This window comes from Mobula hypostoma, chromosome 12, assembly GCF_963921235.1.
Source record: "Mobula hypostoma chromosome 12, sMobHyp1.1, whole genome shotgun sequence".
NCBI classification, from domain to species: Eukaryota; Metazoa; Chordata; class Chondrichthyes; order Myliobatiformes; family Myliobatidae; genus Mobula; species Mobula hypostoma.
The window spans coordinates 71,208,460-71,232,160 of NC_086108.1; the positions used below are offsets into that span (position 1 = coordinate 71,208,460).

At 40.7% G+C, this 23,701-nt stretch overlaps 1 protein-coding gene across 2 annotated transcripts in view; it reads right to left on the reverse strand.

The window, feature by feature from the left end:
• The window catches only part of LOC134354911 (fizzy-related protein homolog), a 47,669-nt gene extending 25,109 nt beyond the window's left edge, over positions 1–22,560 (reverse strand). The window contains exons 1-5 of one of the 2 annotated variants that reach the window (XM_063064379.1): positions 22,412–22,560; positions 18,816–18,872; positions 10,490–10,697; positions 2,565–2,687; positions 1,516–1,579 (exon numbers count right to left, since the gene is read on the reverse strand). In XM_063064379.1, coding sequence (XP_062920449.1) covers positions 1,516–1,579; positions 2,565–2,687; positions 10,490–10,564 — 262 coding nt within the window. In that variant the 5' untranslated portion in view covers positions 10,565–10,697; positions 18,816–18,872; positions 22,412–22,560. The remainder of the gene's footprint in view (positions 1–1,515; positions 1,580–2,564; positions 2,688–10,489; positions 10,698–18,815; positions 18,873–22,411) is intronic. The other variant, XM_063064378.1, reaches the window with a different exon arrangement.
• Positions 22,561–23,701: the final 1,141 nt, after the last annotated feature.

Sequence of the window (23,701 nt, forward strand, 5' to 3'; positions counted from 1 at the left end):
CACTGGCGCTAACATGCTTCACAGTGCATTGGCCGAGAGGCCTAGTTCTTGAGGGATCTCAACCACACTCATAATGCACACGACTGGGTTCCCCTGCAAACCGTGAGCTTCAAGGGGTTATCAGGAGAATGACTACAGGATGAAGGACACATCCTTCATTATCTGGCCATCAGGTGGACAACTTAATTGCTCTGGTCACAATGTAATTAGATGGTTAAGGAATAGTGACCCTTTCAACTTATAAAAGTAACAGTATTGGACCAGATGGCATCCTGGGAAGATAACATTAATTATTTTCAAATTGTTTCTCTTAAACAAGAAATTACATGTACTTCCTTAACCAAAGATAGTTAGAAATTGTAAGTTTCTACCACACATAGTCAGCTTGGACTTGATGAGCCTGAGTGCCAGAGTCTGTAGTATGCAAATTCATCGCAACATTATAGATAAAAATCCCTAAATTTCCTAAAGTAAGGAAGTTAGACACAAACTGAGAAGTCCTAAAGAGTATACGAACAGTACCCTTCTCTATTCAACCTTGGTTTTATGTCTGGGATTAGGATGTTAATTTAAATATAATTACATTTATTTATGAATGTAGAGCCAATGGAAAATGCATGAGGAAATTTTGTGCAGATATAAAATTTCCTCAAGTGTTAACTAGCTCTACTGAAAACAGCAATGAGTTGGAACTTGCAGGCAATTCAAAACCAAACTACAGGCTCTTAATCTCACTGTAAATACCAGTGGTTCTGAACTTGCAGGCTGAGTTCTGCCAGTGTCTTCTCAGCTGGTTTCTTGTATGGCAGTTTACATTGAATCCAAATTCATTGTGAATGCAGTTGGCTACTTGCGCCTCCCTGTACTGCTGGCTGCTAGGCTTCCAATCGATAACTATACCAATCACCAAGCTGGAAAATACTGCATGGACCACAGGCATGTGGCTAGTGATCTTGGGGCAGTGATAGATCTGCCTCATTTTGTTACAACAAGAACATATTGTCTCCATTACTATATTACAAAAGAAAGATGATAATTGTATAATTCCGCAGTGAGAAAGGGAAATATTGTGAGTTCATTATTGGATTTTATTCTTACTGTTAACAGCATAGAATGAGCTATAAACAAAATTAATCACCGTTACCACTCACATTGCAAAAATAATACACTGCAATCTATTATGCCAAAAACTCGTTGAGACCTGTTCTCATAAATAGGGGTTGAATGTGGATCAAAGGGGTCGTGATCATTCTATCTAGAGAGTTTATTTTCCATTTCACAGAGTGACCTTCCAAAGTTCAGGACATTAAGTTATGGTCTGTGATATGTTCAGATCAATAGTGATGGTTTCTCTACTGGTGCTGTTACAGCTACCACGTTGGGTAGTAGTATTGTACTCTAGGTCACAGGATCACAAAGCACTCTTACTTTCCGACAATGATCATACAGGGATAACCCAATGCAAAGAGACTTTTAATTTAACCATGCTGAAGATAATATAGACATAAACTGTACCTTTCCCACTGTCAGAATTTGTTTCCTTCGTTTTTCGATTCTGATTTGGGGATTTTCCATTTTCCTGTTAAAATACAACAAAGTCTTTATTAAAGGAACATTCTCTTTTCACATATAACACAGTAGGGTTAATACGATAATGTTATTACTGATTAGAGCATTTGTTACAAGGTTACAATAAATTTAAGAAATAATTTATGTACTTGTGAATGTCTTTTTTCATTGGTACGCTTCAGAATGAGAGACGTGGACAATGCGTTTTCCCAGTCATCATTACACTGAGGGATCAGAGTAACATTTGTGCATCTTGCCAGAAATATCTTCCCTCTCATTGAGCAAAAAGTAATTTTTTTTAGTGCGAAAAGGGGTGCAGGATAATTGCCACAAACTATAAAGCAAGTGATAGATAAAAACTCCAATAAACTGTCATCACATTGATTAGAAATCCTGAAGCTTTGACAATTGGGTGGCGATGCTTCCTGTGCTTCCTTTCAATACACCAATACTTTATTACTCTCAAAAAACAAAATCTTCTGAAAAAAATTAGTAAGTTTTTTTTTTACAAGACCTTGAAGAATTTATGTGTCTTCTGAAACAAAAGACATTTAATTGCCAAATCCTGTATGTGCTGAGACTAATTTTCCAACTATTATTATAAATGAACAGAAATTTTCTTACAGGTGTGTTGAAAGTACCATCTGCCCAATGTTCCAACCAAATGTTTGCAGTTCAGTAGCGTTAAAGGCATTTTTCCTCAGTGCCCCAACAAGATACTTTGAGTTCCTCAGGAGATTTTCAGTACACCAGTGGAGTGAGGAGTTTAAAGTACCTTGTTGAAGCACTGAGGAATCTTGCCATTACTATATTAATCTCCTATAAGTATTCCAGCAATGTCATGCTCAGCATGCCCACATGCTTCGTGTCCCCACCAAAATGCTCAAATATCACTCTGTTTGACAGTAACCCTCATTATTATTTTACAAAGGATTTATAAGAAGCTAACAAGAGCCAATGTTAGTCCTTCACATAACTTGTCAATATTATCTTACATTTATGGTATGGAAGTTGATGCTCCAGTTAGAACTTGCCCTGGTTGGGATAAATCGGTCACCTGTCTTGCGAGGAAGGGTCGCTGGTGAGTTTGACGTTACATGTCGTGTACTCAAGGCAGACTGTTTCAAAAGAACATTCACATCAGTAGCAGTTATTTAAAATAAATAACTTAAACTCAGAATCCATCTAATCTTGGGCATTATAAACAGAAGCTGTTCAGAAATAAAGATTGAGTGTATAGGGTACATTACCAGATAACAGTGTTGTGCAACTATTGAATTATTAACCAGCTTAAAGATATATTAAACCCTTCACATGTGTGACATCCTCCAAATCACACTTCAACGCCATGTGGAAAAAAACATATGCATGGGTACATTTATGGAAATAATACCTGCTTTCCCCTAGGGCAACATTAATTATGCATACTTATTTTGTATATTTTTGTCTACATTATTGTAACTATTTTTCCTGTAGAGCTCAAGTCTTCCATCTTTGTTACAAAACAAAAATAAAAAGAACTCTTGCTGGACATCTGCGATAATGCAAAATGCTGGAGATACTCAACAGGTCAGTGGGAAGAAAGTAAGTTAACATCTCGGGACCATATAATAAACTGATCTGTTCTGATGAAGCATCATTGATGTGAAACATTTAATTTTGTATCTCATCCACTGATCGCTTCCTGACCTGCTATGTCTTCACACTGTTCCCATGTATTGCTGTCTGTAGTGTCTTGAGTTGTGCATTCATTGAATTGCATTGTTCGAGACCGAGATGACTTTGGTACAAAAAGTCTTGAGAAGTTGAACGTCCAATAAAATGGATATTACAAGGAATACTCCTCTTGGCTATTAATTAAATCATAACCAATGAACACACCTCATGTTTATGGTATCCTCTCACAACTGCGTACTCATATCCTTGGCACCATCTCAGAATCGGAAGCAGAATCAGGTTTATTATCACTAAATTTGCTCTTTTACGGCAGCAGTATAGTGCAGGACACAAGATTTTTCAAAAATATATATTTCGAAAGAATGTTGCGATTGTATCATTATTCTTCCTACTGACGTTAAGTGGTCTAATCTCCAATTTATTGTTTTTGCTTTATCCTTTATCATCTCTCTTAAGCAGAAGTGTTAGTTATAGTTTCTTAAGTATAGCGTTAGCTTTGTAAACTTTTATCTGTTATAGGCACTAAAGCAACACAAATTATTAGAAAATAGAACCTATTCAATACAGAAATGGGCCTTTGTTCTATGATGTCTGTGCTGAACACAATGCTGTAATTAAACTAAATCTCTTCTGCCTGCTCATGATCCATATCCCTCTATTTCTTGTATATTCATGTGCTCATCTTGAAGATTATTAAACACCATTACTGTTTCAGCTTTCATCACTATCCTTAGCAGCCCATTCCAGATGCCTATCATTCCCTGTGTGAAAAAAATCTTGCCCCACACATCTGTTAAACTTTGCCCTCTCACTTAAATGCGCCTCCTCTGGTGTGTGACACTCACGTACATGGGTTCACCGTAAGCCTAACTGCTGAACTCAATTTAATTCCTTTAGGTGTTGCGATGCTGTGTTAGCATCGGAGAAAGTGAAAATTGCCTTTGTTAGTTATTCCCTCTCGATTGCAATCATTAAATTGCTTACTACTTCCTCCAAACAAACTTTTCCCTTCCTTTACCACCTACATTTCCAGCTCTGAGGGAAATGTTGCTACACAACTAAAGAAGTGATGTCAGTGGCAGGGATGAGCACAGGATTGTAGTAGAATGAAGGAGTTTGCAAAAGAATAATGTAAATCTATTGAAGAACTTGTTAAACTCTACAGCAGCAGACCAGTGTCTACAGTAATGGAGAAATTGGAGACAAGGACAATGGAAGGAATCAGATTTAGTGGGCTTTACTGAGATACAGCTGCTGAAAGAAAACAGTATTGGAAATTAAATGTTTCATGGCATAATAGAATCATGAGAGACAAGTGAGGTGGTACAGCTAAATGTTCGCATGACAGTTGGATAAAACTATCATTAAGACATGTAAATTTCATACAGATGCAGGCAAATTATATACAGGATCAAACATACTACTGGGGCAGCTGACTGGCTAGAAGTGGCAATAAGACCATAGCAGTAGAATTAGGCCATTTGGCCCATCAAGTCTGCTCTGCCATTTCATCATGGCTGATCCAATTTTCCTCTCAAACCCAGTCTCCTGCCTTCTCTCCATACCCTTTCATGCCCCAACCAACCAAGAAATCTATCAACCTCTGCCTTAAATATACATGAAGACTTGCCCTCCACAGCAGCCTGTGGCAAAGAAATCCACAGATTCACCACTAAAACAGACAATATAATGAAACTCCCATTACATGCAGTATATTCTTTCAATTAATTAACTATGCAAGATAGGTAATGAGGGAACTAGATCTAGCAGTAATGAATGAACTTGAGCAGGTAAGGATGCTAACGAGAAAGGGTTAAGATGGTACTTGAGGACAGTACAATGAACAGAACTGGTAAATAATGATACAGAAGAGCACTGTAGACCATTTTTGAAATGTGCTGAAAAACAAGAACCAATGAAAAAATTAATGAGACACAAAGATGACCCCAGAAGGGAAATGTTGAGGACTCTGCAGAGAGTGGTGCGGACTGCCCAGCGCATCTGTAGATGTGAACTTCCCACTATTCAGGACATTTACAGTGACAGGTGCGTAAAAAGGGCCCAAAGGATCATTGGGGACCCGAGTCACCCCAACCACAAACTGTTCCAGCTGCTACCATCTGGGAAACAGTACTGCAGCATAAAAGCCACGACCAACAGACTCCAGGACAGCTTCTTCCACCAGGCCATCAGACTGATTAATTCCCGCTGATACAATTGTATTTCTATGCTATATTGACTGTCCTGTTGAACATACTATTTATTACAATTTACTATAAATTGCACATAGACAGATTTTTACTCCTCATGTATGTGAAGGATGTAAGAAATAAAGTCAATTTAGTTTAATTCAAAGTGACAGCAAGTACTGTAAGACAGATGAGAATAGACACAATAAGATCAGAGGCCAAAAAGAGAATTAGGAAGATGGAGGAAAAATGAAATTAAATGTTTAAGGAACACAAAATATTTTACATACAGTATATAATTAGCAGGATAGGAAAAGAAATATTGACTGAAATACTTGATATAATCTCAGAAAGTAGGACATGAAATCACACAAACACACTTAAAAATATTAAATAGACAAATCAAACTTGGAGGATAAACTGTTTTACAAGAAATTGTGAAGTCACAGAAATATTCAACAATTTGCTTAAAAATGGTGGAGCCCAAATGAGTGGTAGATAACTAACACCTATACTTAAGGCAGACGATAAAACACAAGAGGTAAATTAGAGGAGAGCCTGATGTCAGTGGGAAGAACAAAATGATACAACCCACACTAAAGGGAGAAAAAAATGAAATATCCAGAAAGTAAAGACATAGAAATAAGTACTTAGCACATCAGATGCCAGAAGTGGCAAGAGCGATGTAGCCAATCCTCTTCTACCTCAGTTCCCTACCCTCCTCTCAGCTGCTGCATCCACAAAACCTAAGTCAGCATTCCCTTCTGTTCCTGAAAACTGTGCCCCTTTACTTCCAACCTTCTCCCAAATTGCTTCCAGTCAACTGAAAATCACATTCCCTCTACAGATTCCACAATCAGCCTACTGCTCAGCACAGCAGAGGCCTGTAGACTACTGTACAACCACCCAAATTTTCATCCAGAAAGCCTCAGTTAAAGTATTGGTCGTCCACCGGATGCTGTCTGCTGTCAGCACATCACAGTAACTGGTGGGTTGATGGGTTCCTCCATGGTTGTCAACTGAGGGAAATGGGTTCCCGGAACCTTAACTGGTCAGTGCCACACTGGGATGTGAGAGGCACTACATCAGGACCTCTTTCAGCGAGGGAGATAAGTTGGACAGGGGTAATTATGGAGGGTTTTCCTGCTGTCTGCTGATGGTGAAGTCATCTCTAAGATCCTCCCAGGGGCAGCAGAGTTGACCCCAAATAATAATGAGGCTTTTCTCATCAAGAGATAGCATCAACATAATCTTCCTCATGTGACAAATGGAAAAGATATTGTAGTGGTAGCATTGACCACAGTGTTATCTCAGTGTCCATTCAGTGAGGTAGTGTTCATGGGTTTAATGTCCAGCAGACTTTGCCTGCTGTGTTTGCAGCATTTTCTGTGTGCACATCTTGCATTTCTGGTATCAGGCTTGTAGATCTTCTGAATTTAGTCCAATGCCTCCCTACTTTTTTGTAATATGGAGATCAGTCTGCATACAATATTCTAAATGTGGTTTAAGCAAGGTCTGACAAGCCAAGGCCCAATCAAGTCTCGCATAGTGTTTTTACCTTTCATTTATATACTACTGGTGCTTGGTTTGCTTTCTTAATGGGCTCCTGTTGTGCAGCACCCATTGTGAGTCTGGTGGGGCAGCTGACATGCTCCAATGATCTCCAGAGTAGGCATCGGATGTTGGTGGACTGGTCTGAGAAGGAGGCTGAACACAGCAGCCCCCACTGGACCTCCAGGCTGGGGGCCAGGCACAGGGCTAACAACCCTGCCCATTATGAAAACAAAGCATATTACAGAAAAGTGGTGGAGAAACTGACCAGCAGTGTGTGACAGATTAGTATGGTTGCCAATGGTGAAAGCTACAAGGACGTGACTGCCACAAAGAACGATGTGCTCAACATCAGAATCAGGTTTGTTAACACTGGCATGCATTGTGAAATGTGTTAGCTTAGCAGCTGCAGTTCAATGCAATATATGATAATATAGAAAGAAAAAAAACAAATAAATCAAATATAGTAAGTTTATACACATATATTAAATAGATTAAATACAGAAATAATATATATATTAAAAAAGTGAGGTAGTGTTCATGGGTTCAAAGTCCATTCAGAAATTGGATGGCAGAGGGGAAGAAGCTGTTCCTGAAACACTGCGTGTGTGTGCCTTTAGGCTTCTGTACTTCCTTCCTGATGGTAACAATGAGAAGAGGCATGTCTTGGGTGATGGGCGTCCTCAATAATGGATGTTGCCTTTCTGAGGCACCCTTCCTGGAAGACGTCTTGGTTACTACAGAGGCTAGTACTCAAGATGGAGCTGACTAATTTTACAACTTTCTGTATCTTCTTTCGGCCTGTGCAGTAGTTTCCCAGATAGTAATGCAGCCTGTCAGAATGCTCTCAATGGTACATCTATAGAAGTTTCGAGTGTTTAGTTGACAAACCAAATCTCTTCAAACTTCCCATGAAATTTCACCACTGCATCACTATGTTGGGATCAGATTAGATCCTCAGAGGTCTTGACTCCCAAGAACATGAAAATGCTCACTCCCTCCACTCCCGATCCCTCTACGAGGATTGGTTTATGTTCCCTTGTCTTACCCTATCTGAAGTCCAAAATCCACCTGTACTAAATCACTCATCTTCTTGGTTCAGAGACAACGTTTAAAGCCACAAAAGGAAGCTTGGTCACAGCAGACGTGAGATACGACATCTACATAAAGCAGCAAAATAACATTATGGAAGCTGTAAAGAGGAGCACCTTTCACCCTCAAATGCGATATAACAGGTAGAAAGTGGCCACTAACCTGAGGCACAACCTTAAGCACTGACCATGTTTGTATTTCAAGACCCGCTTTGCTCCTGTGTCCCACCCAGACTTGCACCCACCCAGTGAAAGAGTCACCTCCCTGCTCTTCCTTCCAAAGTGCATCTCCTTGCACAGACTGATAAAGAACCACATCAGCTAATTATCTGTGCAATCTGTTGGCTTAACGATATCTTTAGCTAAGGAAGTGAACCAGGAAATGGCTTTATTTAGTTAGTTTCGATGTCATACAGATGCTGCATCAGTCCAGTTGACAGACAACACCAGTCATCTGATCAGACACGGAACTTTAGAAACTTGATCACGTGGCATAAGTCCAGACTTCCTCCCCTCACCACCTATGACCAACTTAGGCTTGGTGTCTACCTATAGTGCACAAGTCTTTTAGATCCTTCCCTGAGTTTAGAGCAGATTGTAACGACTGGAAGCTTAAACTTGCCTCTATCTGCTAACCAGCCTTACCTCAAACAATGGGATTAGCAGCCACACTCACAGACATTCCCAAGGGGCAGAGAGGGTAGCACACATAATTCCCAAAACAAGTCCTAGTATAACAGTGAACAAGAAAATGTAAAGCGCATACTACCAAATTAAAAGCCTTCTGTAAAAATCTCCAATATCGACAGGGAATAAACATCATTTTAAGGCAGAAGATGAAAACTATAAATCTCTCCTCCACTCTTCCCAGTGCACAGGAAGATTAAGAATCAAAGTGCTTGAAAAGATGGGTGCTGTCAGAAATGTCTAAACTGAAACAGAATATCCTCATTCACGTCATTTACAAACACAACTTATTGACGACATGCAACATGTAACAACATGCCACTGCTCAAAGCAGTCAGACGTGAGAGAGCAGCAGGAAATGAGGTCAGCATTTATGTTTTCACAAAAGCCTTGGAACAGATGCCACATTTTGGAAACAGAAATAAAGAAAGTATTCCCCCATTTGTATTTCCAGTGTCAGTCTTGAAATATCCCAGCATTCTGTTTTGGTTCAAGTGCGTGGAGGCAATACAATGAGCGATCAATGCAAGGACGTTCAAAGCAGAGGGGAGGCAGTGCTGGTAAATGCTAGCACAAGATGGTGGGGTGCCAGTGGGCATGCTGAACAAAGCTGAGAGGGGATTAGTGCAGAGATTATATTGAAGCAAAAGACAAAAAAATGACCATTATTTACCTTCTAAAATAAAGCAAAACCTACATTTCAAAGATAAATTGATTGTAGAAAGCATTTATGCTTTCTTCTAAAGAAAATAGTCGTTCAAGTATTTTTTTCTTTTTTCAACTGACATTACAGAATTATATTTCCAAATTAAAACAACAAATCTGATCAAATTTGCACCTAGCACTTGTCAGGATATCATTTCCATTTTCATTCCTATGGTACTTTTATCTTCCTGGACCACAACAGGTCAAGACAAGGGAGCAGAATTAGGCATTTGGCCCATCGTGACTGTTCTGCAATTTGATCATGGCTGATTTATTTTCCCTCTCAACCCCATTATCCTGCTTTCTCCGCATAACCTTCACTGTCCTTACTAAGTACTATTACTTCTGCTTTAAATGTACCCAATGACTTGAATGCCACAACCATCTGTGGTAATGAATTCCACAAATTCACCACCCTCTGGCTAAAGAGGTTCCATCTAATCTCTATTCTAAAGGGATTTTCTTATTTTCTGACACTGTCCTAGACTCTCCTGCTATTGGAAACATTCTCTCTATATCTACTCCATCAAGGCCTTTCAATAATCGGTAGGTTTCAATGAGACCCCCCCTACCATTTTTCTAAACTCCAGTAAGTACAGGCACAGAGCCATCAAACACTCCTCATACATTAACCCTTTCATTCCTGGGATCAATCTCGTAAACATCCTCTGGTGTACCCTCTCCAAAGCCAGACATCCGTCCTTGGATACGGAGCTCAAAAGTGCTCACACTACACCAAATGTGGTCCAACCAATGCCTTATAAAGCCTCAGTGTTACACTCTTGATTTTATATTCTCGTCCTTTTGAAATGAATGCTAACATTGCATTTGCCTTCCCCATTACCGACTCAACCTGCAAGTTAACCTTTAGGACTGATTGGCTCTGTTAGCATGTTCAGTGATGTACCAGAAACCCACTTATTAACTTTCAATCCATGAGCATTCAAGGTTCATCAGTCAAGCAGTGGAATATTAATCTATAACTTCACCACTCCCGGCAGAACAAGCCCATTTGCTTACCGGAGAAAGCATATTTTCAGAGACATTTTGGAAATGTGTTTGCCGAAGAAGCCTCCGCTCATATTCTTGGTCCATAATTCTCCAGGATACACACGACTGCAGGAGTTGAGTAGGGAAGCAGTAGCAACGCAGTAGTTAACACCGTCAGCCAGAGCCAGTTAAGGATATAAACTCCCATTCACCCCGCCGCCTTTGCTAATTTGCATTCCTGAAGGAGAGAAAAACATTTATGCATCTAAGATATTAAGATCTTCAGAAACAAAGATATTGATACTGACATAAAACTGTTACCCTTCACAATGTCCAGCTTGTCTGAAAATCAGAGATCCTGCTCTTTATGAGGTAGCGTGTGTGAAAACAAGATGATGTAATAGAACAACACAGAAAGCTTTATCATTGATACTCAACGTAACATTGTGTGCTTTGATACAAAAAGCTGTGGGACTAGTGTAGAGCTCCAGTTGCTACACAAATGATGGTACGTGGTTGTATCCAGGGCGTGACCCTGTAATTCTGCAAAATCGGTTACAATTACATGCCTCAAAATGCTCTTCTGTCTCACCTAGTTTCCTTGGCTCATTTCCTTCACCAGCAATGTTCTCAGCCTCAAGGGAATCGTTTATGCAACAATGGCAAAGGTAAAAGGTAGGATTGTTAAGAAGATGTATGGTGTGTTGGCCGTGGTTAGTGAAGAGATTGAGTTCGAGAGATTACGATGCAGATCTATAAAACTCTGGTTAGGCCACACTTGAAACACTGTGTCCAGTTCTGGTTGCCTCTTTATAGGAAGGTTGTGGAAACCGGCAGGTCCTGCTGAAGGGTCTCGGCCCGAAATGTTGACTGTACTCTTTTCCATAGATGCTGCCTGAGTTCTGCCAGCATTTTGTGTGTGTCCTTCAGTACTACACTGAGGGTGACTATTCAATAGAAACCAGTTGCCTGCTTTCAAACCCCGAATATCTGAACTTCTGTTTACTATAAATGTATTATTTATTTAGCATCCTTTACATCCATAGAAAATCCTTAAAATAACTTCATGGCCAATGAACGACAACAAGAGTCCATGAAAAGCAAATGGATCCATGACTTGATGGCCTACTGTGGTGGCATTTATTGAAGGCAAATGTCGCCAAGGCACAGAAAATTCTGGGAACCTTTTACATCCACTTTAGCAATAAACTAGAATGTCATCTCAACTGGTAGACAACATCATTAAGAAATCTGCCTTCTATGCTCCACTGATGTTGGCCTCGAATCCAGGTACAAACCCAACAAGTGCGACAGGGCAGTGCAGTAGTCGTTGTAATACTTTACAGTGCCAGCGACCCCGGTTCAGTTTTGCCACTGTCTGTAAGGGGATTGTATGTTCTCTCTGTGACCACGTGCGTTTTCTTTGGGTGTAACAGTTCCCTCCCACATTCCAAAGGATAGGGTTAGTAAGTTGTGGGGATGCTGTGTCAGCGCTGGAAGCAAGGCAACAGGGGCAGGATGCCCCCAGCACATCCTCCACGTTGGTCATTGACACAGATTATGTATTTGACAAATAAAACCGATATTCAATGCTGCTTGAGGACTTAACCTCTGACTCAACCAGAACCTGTCAGGGGGAATAAGTGGTTTCTGTATTAGTGCCGTAAACCTCAAGGTCCAGTCTTTCACAAATGCGAAACTAAACTTCCTAATTGACTACTAAAGCACAGAAGCCTGTGGGCAAAGTGGTGGTAAATGGGCTTTGTATAAATAAGTCCACAATAGCTGGTATGGACAGGCTGGGTCAAAGGGCATGGTTCTGTGTGAAAGGTTTAAAAAACATGCATTAAATGCAGACAAATGAGACTAGCTTGAATGGGCATCTTGTTCAACATTGCCCTTCTGAATATATTCAGAAAACAGCACACATGGAACAGCTACATAGCGAAAGCCCAAGCACCAGCTCATAGTTTCAATGTAAAGAACCACAACGGCCACAGATTGCATGCAGTTTGTAAGGACTAATTTTTGTACTTTGCTACAAGCTTTGCCCATAAATAGAGCAGTAGATCCACCACTCTTCAGCAAACACTGGCTTCAGTTTTGCTGAAAGGAGGTATGTACAAATGCCATGTACGTACATATACATACACCAGATGAAACTACATTCAAAAGAAATTTGTGATACTCAGTCTCATTTGGTTTGAGGTGTTTCTTCCTGGTGTACCTGGATCTTCACCTTCAAGGTGGAAATCATGACTCATGTTCAGGCCACTCCTGTGTTGGTATTTACCTTCTGTACAAGAAAAACCCATGATCTTATAAACTTGCCTTTATCCCCTTCTGTTCAACCTATTTGACTTGATAATAGCCAAGGCCTCTACTTCAATTCACAAATTTCACTATGTTGCAATTCCAGGCCTCACCACTCTGGGAGCTTCCCTAATCCTCGGATCCTCAAGACTAGACAGGATCATGTGCTCTATTCTGCGCATTCTTGCAAAGTTAAAAGATTTTACCTATTACATCTTATTCCTCTTTTCAACTGGAATGCAATCCCAAGTTTTCTGCCTTTTTAGCTCTTCGAACAAGACAGCCTCGTTGAGCCTGTTACTTGCTCAACATTATTCTGATGATCTAGAGCCCATTTCTCCATAATTAAACTATGTCCCATCAAAGAGTGCATAATATTACAGATGCCATTTAACCAAAGTACCAACAATTATACTAAGCATCTATTTCAGATTTTGTTCTTATCGATATCCTTTCCTTTCACCACCTTTCTTCTTGCAAGGTTAACCTTGCTCCATCAGGAATAATTTGGTCAGCTGACTATTCTTGGTAAAGAAGTCCCATTAATGACAAGAGGGAATTCCTGAAGCCAAGACAAATACGGGAACAAGCTAATATGCTGGAACATGCTGATGTTAAAAAAGACGATGCACAGGAACTTTTGAAAAATATTAGGATAGGTAAGTCCCCAGGGCCAGACAGGATATACCTCAGTTACTATGATAAGTGAGAGAACAGATCGCTGTGCCTTCGGCAATGATCTTTGCATCCTAACTGGACGTGGGAGTATCACAAGAAGATTGGAGGGTGGCAAATGTTATTTCTTTGTTCAAGAATGGTAATAGGCATAACCCTTGGAATTGTAGACCAGTGAGCCCCACATCAATGGTGGGAAAACTACTGGAGAGGATTCTTAGAGATAGGATTTACGAGCAACACACACAAAATGTTGGAGAACTTAGCAGGTCGGGCAGCATCTATGGAAATGTATAAACAGTCAACGTTTCAGGCCAATACTCTTCATCTGGACTGGAAAGGAAAGGGGGAAGATACCAGAATAAGAAGGTGGGGGGAGGGGAAGGAGGACAAGCTAGAACTAGATAGGTGAGGCCAGGTGCGTGTGGGAGGGGGAGGGATGAGGTAAGAAGCTGGGAGGTGATAGGTGGAAAAGGTAAAGGGCTGGAGAAGAAGGAATCTGATAGGAGAGGAGAGTGGACCATGGGAAAAAGGGAAGGAGGAGGAGCACAAGGGGGAGGTGATAGGCAAGTGAGGAAAAGCGGTAACAGGTGAGAGTGGGAAACTGAAGAAGCTAGAAGGGGCCAGGTAAAATACTGATCATGCCATCAAGTTGGAGGTTACCTTGATGGAATATGAGGTTTGCTCCTCCAACCTGAAGGTGGCAGAAGAGGCGGCCATGGATTGACATGTCAGAACAGGAGACTGTGATCCCTGTAGAAAGCAGAGAGTTGGGGTGGGGGGCTCTCTCTGTAATTTCCTTGCCCATTCATCCTTCCTGGCATTTATCACTGCAAGTGGAAGAAGGGCTACAACTACCCATTCACTTCCTCCCTCACCTCTATTCAAGGCCCCAAACAGTCCTTCCAGGTGAGGCAGCACTTCGCCTGCAAATCTGTTGTGATTGTCTACCGTATCCAGTGCTCCTGATGCAGCCCCCTCTACATTGTTGAGACTCAACATAGATTGAGGTCTGCTCTGTTGATCACTTCCTGCAAAAAGTGGGATTTCCCAACGGCCAACCATTTTAATTTCAATCCCCATTTCTGTTCTGACATGTCGGTCAACGGCCTCCTCTTCTGCCACAATGAGGCCACTCTCAGGTTGGAGGAGCAAAACCTCATATTCCGTCTGGATAGCCTCCAAGCTGATGCATGAATATTGATTTCTCAACTTCTGTTAATTTTTTTCCCTTCCCACTTCTACCTTCTTCAATTCTTCATTTTCACCTCTTCTCCTATCACCTCCCTCTGGTGTCCCTCCTCTTTTCTTTTCTCCCACAGTCCATTCTCCTCTCCTATCAGATGCCTTCTTCTCCAGTCTTCACCCAACACCTTCCAGCTTGTCCTTCTCCTCTTCTCCCACCTTACTCTAGCATCTTCCCCCTTCCTTTTCAGTCCTAATGCACAATCTCTGTCTGAAATGTCAACTGTTTATCCATTTCCACAGATGCTGTTGGACCTACTGAGTTCCTCCAGCATTTTGTGCGTGTGGCTCTGGATTTCTAGCATGTACAGAATCTCGTCTGTTTAGGATTTATGAGCATCTGGATAAGCACAGTCTGATGAGGGACAGTTTGCATGTCTTTGTGCGGGGCAGGTCATGTCTCAGGAGCCCAAATGAATTCTTTGAGGAAGTGAGAAAACAACTTGAAGGTGGAGCAGTGGATGTGGGGTATATGGATTTTAGTAAGAAGCTTGATAAGATTCCCCATGGTAAGCTAATTCAGAAAATCAGGACTCATGGGATCCTGGAATACTTGGTTGCGTGGAATTCAGAATTGCCTTGTCCACAGAAGGCAGAGGGACGGAGTGTATTCTGCCTAGAGATCAATGGCCAGTGGTGTTTCACAGGGATCAGTTCTGGGACCCAAGCTCTTTGTGATTTTTATGAATGACTTGGATGAGGAAATGGAAGGGTAGGTTAGAAAGTTTGTAGATGACAAGACTGGTGGTGTTGTGGATAGTTTCGAAGTTATAACTTTCTACAAGTTTCAACAGGACATCGATAGGATGCAGAGCTGGACTGAGAAATGGCAGATGGAGTTCAATGTGGAAAATGGTGAAGTAATAAACTTTGGAAGGTCAGACTTCAAGGCAGAGTACAAGGTTAATGGTAGGATTCTTAGCAGTATGGATGAACAAAGGGATCTTGGGGTGCATGTCACAAAGTTGCTGCACAAGTTGATAGGGGGTTAAGAAAGTATATGATGTGTTGCCCCTCTTTAGTTGGAGGACTGAGATTAAAAGCTGTGAGGTAAAGTTACAGCTCCATAAAACCAGTTATATCACATTTGGAGTACAGGTGTCCCCCGCTTTTCGAACGTTCACTTTACGAAACCTCACTGTTATGAAAGACCTACATTAGTACCCTGACAACACGCTGGAGGAACTCAGCAGGTCGGGCAGCATCCATGGAAACGTCGACTCATCGTTTCCACGGATTCTGCCCGACCTGCTGAGTTCCTCCAGCGTGTTGTGAATGTTGCTTTGACCCCAGCATCTGCAGATTATTTTGTGTTTACATTAGTACCCTGTTTTCGCTTTCAGAAGGTGTTTTCACTGTTACGAAAAAAAATTCAGTGCGCGATAAAAGGCAGCGCGCCCCGAGCAGCCGCTCTCCCCCGGATTCGGAACGGCTTTGCTTTAACACGTGCCTGTGAGCAGCTGTTTGCAAGATGAGTTCTATGGTATCGGAAAAGCCTGAAAGAGCTCATAAGGGTGTTACACTTACGGTAAAACTAGACATAATTAAGTGTTTTGATCGTGGTGAATGAAGTAAGGACAACGTGAGTTTGGCTTGTGGAAGCTGACGAACATCATGTTGAAGAGGTTTTGGCATCCCATTACCAAGAACTGCCAGATGAAGAGCTGATGCAATTGGAAGAAAAAAGTATAACAATCGAAACCGAATGAGTAATGATAAAGTACGACTTTAATCTTGAAAGGGTACGTCGGTTTAGGGGATATTTGCAGGATGGTTTGAGTCCTTATTAAAGAACTGTGTGATAGAAAAATGCGCGAGGCTCAGCAGTCAAGCAAGCCTTCCACATCAGCCACAGCAGACGACGAACCTCGACCTTCGACATCGAGGCGGGCAGAGATAGAAGATGAGCTGCCTGCTCTAATGGAAACAGGCGACGAGATGACACCCCGGTGTCCCACCACCCCAACCCCCAGGCCATGGACAGATACCGATTTGCGGAGAATGCAAAGGTAGCTGGGAGGTACACAGCACATCTTTAAGAAAAAAGCCAAAATAAAAATGCTAATTAATTAGGTGCCGCCAACATGTAATTGTCGGCCCAGATCAGAGACGACGCAATCGGAAATCGGCACTGATCTGGGCCGACAATTATGGGCGGCACCTAATTAATTAGCATATTTGTTTCGGCTTTTTTCTTAAAGATGTGCTGTGTGCCTCCTGGCTACCGCTGCACCCCTGCGTTCTTCGCGGTAATGTATCGCTCAGCGGGTAGGAGGGTGGGGGCCACTGCACCATCCCAGCCTGCGACGACTCAGTCTAACACACCACCATCAGTGTACTCTGCGCTGTCTTCCCAATTCCAGTAAGTGATACTACACTGTACATACATTATTTCTACTTTATATATGCTGTGTATTTTTATGTGTTATTTGGTATGATTTGGCAGCTTCATAACTTAAAGGTTACTGGAGAGCGCTTGCGCGTGTTTCTGCTGAGAGTGCTTGCATGAGATTTTCTGCCGACGGCGCCTGCGTGCAATTTTTGCTACGGAGAGCAGTGCAGTAATGATTGTGGAAAAGTATTTCTACTTTATATAGTCTGTGTATTTATCATATCATTCCTGCTTTTACTATGTGTTACTGTTATTTTAGGTTTTATGTGTTGTTTGGTATGATTTGGTAGGTTATTTTTGGGTCTGCGAATGCTCACAAAATTTTCCCATATAAATAAATGGTAATTGCTTTTTCGCTTTACGACATTTTGGCTTGCGAACCGTTTCATAGGAACGCCCTACCTTCGGATGGCAGGGAGAAACCTGTATTGGGTTCAGTTTAGGTCACCTCATCATAGGAAGGACGTAGAAGCTTTAGAGAGTGTGCAGGGGAGATTTACCATGCTGCCTGGATTAGAGATTACATATTTTAAGGGGAGGTTGAGTGAGCTAGGGCTATTCTCTTTCGAGGAAGGATGATGTGAGGAGACTTGATAGAGGTGCACAAGATGATAAAAGGCATAAATAGAGTGGGCAGCCTGAGATTTTTACCCAGAATGGAAATGGCTAATATGAGGAGGCATGATTTTATGGTGATTGGAGGAAAGTATAGAGGGGGCAAGTCAGAAGTACATGGAGTGTGGTAGAGGCATGGAATGCAATGCCGGGGGTGGTGGTAGAGGCAGACAGATTAGGAACATTTAAGAGGCTTTTAGATAGGCACATGGATGAAAGGGCTACGATGGAGGACAGGGTTAGGTTGATTTTAAGAGTATGTTAAAAGGTTGGCACAACATTGTGGGCCAGAAGGCCTGTATTGTGCTGTTCTGTTCTGTACAAATCAAGCTTACAACAATTTAAATAAGCTTTACTCATTAAAAGAATAATGTAATCAGCTGGATCTTGTCAGAGCAAAATCACTATAGATTAACAAATCTCTCATTTAGCAAATTGTAAATTTACTGCAACTTTGATCATGAATTGCATGTCAAGAAGACAATCCATAACCTGTACCAAACATAATCTTCACCTGTCCTGCAGTAGGTAAGTGATGAGAGACTGGGTAACTCAGTTGCGAGGCCAGATACATACATGTAAAAGATATGATGAATCAGTATATTAAATTTTATTAAAAAATGTTTGGCATTGACCCTGTGGCCAAACAAAGCTCATAATCTAGAAAAAAATCCAAATTGCTGGATTATAGAAAGGACAGAAGTGCTTTTATTGGTAAAGAAAATAACATGAATAGTGTCCTAAAACCTGAATTACTAGATCTTTAGGAGAACAGAATCAATTTAAATGAAGGGAAGATGATGACTAGTTAAACTTACTTATAATGCCAATTATACAATTGTAGTTAAGCACAAAGTGATATAAAATCTAATTCAATTTTCAATAGCAATTTCAAATTTTTATTCCCAGTCTTTTTCTTGTCACATTACTTGGATTAATTTGCTAAAACATCAACACTTAGAGTGAAGTACAAGCGGCTTGTTTGAATGTTGCTACCAGAATAAAGGTTAACCAGAGTATTAGCATCAAATTCAGCATCTACAAATAATGTATAAAACAACAGTCTAAACCTACTCTAGAAATACCCAATATTCTCATCATAAAATTATTACTTACTATAAAAGGCAATGGTACCTCTATCCTCTTGTATGTAGCTGGCTTCTCAATCCTGATCTATTGTATACAATGGGATGCATAATTCAAATCAATATGGCAAAGATGAAATTCCATTGTCTTACTATAACATTTCATATCTAGCAATTAAACATCAATCAGAAATGGGAAAGAACCATTTAGATTACCAGGCCTACTTCCACACCATATGTACAGTATACTCTTGATTCCAATTCTCTGCCATGAATAGAATTTAAATCCTTTTTTAAAAAAAATTGACATTACCATAAGTATATCTCCAATATATTTCTATTTTTAGAATTAAATCATGAGCAATTACAGGATAGTGTTCCAATTTTATAATTTACTACATTGCAAATCTATGAAAAAACTAAACACCTTGTACTGATTTCCCCATAAAACCTTACTACAAACTTCAATACCATTCCTAAATGGGCAGTAATCTTGCCTTTTCTGTACATAGTCAGTTGAAGAAACGGGTTTGATGGCATAAATACTTGCATTCTACATTTATTTTTACAGATGTAACAAAAAGGCAAATAAGGTATATTACTTTAGTATTTATGTATTGAGACAGTACGGAATAGGCCCACTGAGCCACGCTGTCCAGCACCCCCCGATTTAACCCTTGCCTAATTGTGCGACAATTTACAATGACCAATTAACCTACCAGCTGGTCTTTGGACTGTGGGAGGAAACCAGAGCACCCGGAGGAAATCATGTGATCAAGGGGAGAATGTACAAATTCTTTACCGACAGTGGTGAGAATTGAACCTGGGTCGCTGGTACTGTAAAGTGTTCTGCTAGCCACTATGCTGCCATGCTATTTAGGGAGGGGGTAATCTTTTTAAAGTCAGTTTCATTTGACATTTTAAAATTGGGCCCACATGTCAAATCTTTGTAAATCAAAGTAACAACAAATATAATATTCTATTGTCTCACTAGTTGTTGAGCTTGGATGATGCAATGGACTTCCACTCTGACTGGTTGCCACTCATTATCTAAGCAGTTGCATATAATTTGTTATTTATGTACATGATTTGGTTGTAAATACATGAGGCTTGATCAGTAAATTTGCAGATAACACACAATTAGGTGGTGGTGTTGATGGTGAAGAAGGTTATCGTGGATTGCAAGGGGATCTTGATCAATTAGTGAAGTGAGCCAGGGAAGTGGCAAATGGATTTCAACACAGGTAATTGTGAGGTGATGCACTTTGGAAAGACAAACCATATAGGTCTTATACTATGATTGGTAGGGCAAGAGGGAGTGTAGCGGAACAGAGGGATCTAAGAGTACAAGTGCACAGTTTGTTGAAAAAGAGGTGAAAGAGACATTTAATATGTGGGCCTATCAGTCAGGGCATCGAGTATAGGAGACTGAACATCATATTGCAGTCATACAAGTCACTAGTGAGGCTGTGCTTGGGAGTACTGTGTACAGTTTTGCTCACTCTGTTATTGAAAAGACGTGGTTAAACCGGATTGAGTGCAGAAAGGTTTTGAGTACGTTGGCAGGATTAGAGGGCCTGAGTTCTAGGGAGAAGGTTGACACACTCGGTCTTTATTCTGTCGAAGGCAGACTTAAAGCAGACCTGAGAGGCAACCTTTTCACGCAGAGGGTGATGAGCTGCCAGAGCAAGTGTTTGAGGCAGTATCACTGAGGAAGCACTTGGATAGGGATGTGCAGGGATGGTCTTTGGAGGGATTTGGACCAAAAACAGAAAATTAGGAATCGCTGAGTGGGTACGGTGGTTGGGTCAGCAGGCTTGCATCCGTGCTCTACGACTCTCTACAAGAGGAAATCTGGTATACAAGGGCAATGCAGCACCAAGGATTGTCTTAAACTGAATTAATAATAGCAACACCAGAGCAAAATAACGTTGAGGGATGTGGATGGGGAGGAAGGTAAAAATCACATCAAAGCTCCATTTGAAGTAATCAAAGATATTCTATTATTCTTCTGGCAATCCTCTCTGCCCCCTAAATGAGACCACTGGCTGAGCCAACAGGCCTACAAGTGCCGTAGCTCAGAGGCAGCAATTCACGCAATGTATTAGGAGCCACAAAGGTGGCAGAACTGTTCAATACAGGTCCATACCCAACCCCACCTCATACTCCAATGATGCCACAATATATTGAACAGGAGCAGCAGCCAAAACAAGCTTTGCCTACCCAGCTGTTGTGTGCAAAGGCCAGCTGTATTGTTTCTAATATTGTGACTGTTGTATTAAGTCTTCCTTCTGCTGTCTAGTAATAACAACATAAAGTCAAACAGTAAGACAAGCTCGAGTCTAATGCAATCTATTAGACAAATAAATGCTCTGGAGTTTACTGGGCTCACATGCCATTCGGGCAACTCTTCTCTATAATCTAACCAGTCTAAAGAAAACTCTCAGCTCCTCACTCTTTCACTACATTCTGCCCTTTTCTCATCTCACCTTCATGTTCTTATCAGTTTTATTTCCTGATTCTCACTATTTTTATGTTATTGAAATTTGAGTAATTAATAGTGTAAGCTCTCACCAATCATCTCCAACAAATGTTTGAAATGGAAAACATTTTACAATTGGGACTTCCATAATATTAAAAACAACTCTATTTGCAAACGTATCCGGTATACCACTTCTATTCAAAGTTTCTATTTCTATCTTTATAATGGAAATTTCTGTCATAAACAATGGTAAACAATAAATAATTTTAATCCTGTATTCAGCAGTACAGTTACCTTAAAGTTAAAATAAACTCTAAGGACTCATCAATATTTCGCAATTCAATTAAATACCCACAGAATAATAATATAAAAAGATGAAATACAACAGGTCGACGTCAAAGATTGAACGGAAATCCGGACATAAATGGAATTGAAAATATCAATAAATGACAGCCAGTGTCCCAAACGCGAGACGTAATCATCTTATTTTCTAAACTCCAAGAAAAGATATCTCGCATAAAACACGAATATCTCCTTCTGAAATACCAGCAAATCAAACACCCGATGGTAAACGATGTTCGTTATTAGCTCAAAGCTCACACAGATGATTCCCGAGTCTTCAACTAGCCGGTCCAAACCATTCGAAAAAGTTCCCAGCGCTCAGGAAAAGTGTTGTGTTACGACTATTAACTATACACACCAATTTAAAGGACCGCAAGTACGCACACATATTCGAAAATAGATTCGGAAGACAAGTCTACCTTGCCAGAGAATAAAACGATTACAAGTCAAATATGTTGCGAGGTTTTAATTGAAGTTGTTTTGGGGGAATAAACATCACAAGTATAATTTTCGAGTACATGGTGCGAGAAGGCCGCTCTGCTAGCAACAAACCTGGTAACCAGGCAATTGTATCAATTTCACACCACAACAAAATCCAAAACATTCTAAATTGGAACGTTTTGTCTCAAAAGTGACCGACACGAATTCTCCGGGAGCAAAATGGAAACATTACAACGAAATGTATCAACATTCAGCAGCTAAAAATCCCGATCATGTCTCTCGACTTTTGTTGCCCCGAAGCGCCGATTACTATTAATGCAGAGTTGTCACGGAAGACTTCCCTGCATTCGAGGCTCGATTACCTTTTCATCATACTGGCAAAATCATATGCTTCTTCGTTGCGGAATGCTTAAAGAGATCCGTAGCAGATAACCTCATTCAAGATGACAGAACTGAAAAAAAAACCCTTCGCGTCCCATTCAGCCTGTTTATATAGAATCCCTACTCAATATGGCTCCGTGGCAAGGAAGTGCGCGGCACTATGGGAATGGCTACCATAAAAGGGAGTGCTGTATTTCATTACAGACTCATGCTCTACGAGCAAGATATATCCCATTGTGTATGGACGTATTTTTGTAATCACCTGCACCAATTTAGAGGATATATTTACCGTCTTGTATGCACACCGTTTCTCAACGGTATGCTTAATCTCCCTGCTGGTAATGACGAGTAGTGTAGTTAGGAATAAGGAGGCAAATTCAGTCAATTAAAGGCTCGAGAATACAGAATTATGTAACGTCACCCAAACTCTGATGTTTGTGAATTCTCAATAAACAAAATTGTCCGAAAACACGAAATCACAGCTAAACTCTCACAGTTATCAGGCCACCGTCGATTTAAGGGGAGCAGTAGGATTGTGTGTAATTCTCGTTATGATGTCATGCACAGGCCGTAAGGTGTTTTAAAATATTGCAAACCAGTAAGGATTTTCTGATTTTTTTTGTTGAAAATAAAATAATTTCAAATCTATTTTAATAATTTTATTTAAAATAAGTAATTGTATTTTATCTGCCAAATCAATTCAATGGTGGTAATAATCACTGAATACAAACGTATTACGTATTATAAACGTATTATAATACAAACGTATTAGCAATGGAAAAGGTGAATGCCACGGTTTTAGTGGAGGATAGGTGAGGGTGGTACTGACAGTAGGCCTGAGCAAGAGTTCAAGCAAGATTGTGTGTGAGAGAGAATGGGCTTGGTAACAGAAGGAAGAGAATTAATGGGAAATCAGATGGGGCAAAGGAAGATTCATGGAAAGATGTGGGCAGGGAAGAGAAGGATTGCACCAGAGTAAGGAAAAAGAGGAAAATGATTAAGAGGGTGAAAAGAAATAGTAAAAAGGTTCAGATTAAAACGCGTGTGGGGCAGAGGAAGAAAGGAAGTGGGTGGGTGAAGGGATGGGGAAGAGAAAGAAAGGGTTAAAGGCAGAGGCCGGGAAAAGGTTAGGAGAAAGGAAAAGAAAAGGTGATTGAGAAGAGCAAGTGGAGAGGACTAAGGGAAGATGAGAGAGCACTGAGCAGAAGTGAGAGGAAAGAGAAAGAGGCAGTATAAGGCAGAGGAAGGGAGATGGTTAAGGCAAAGAATGT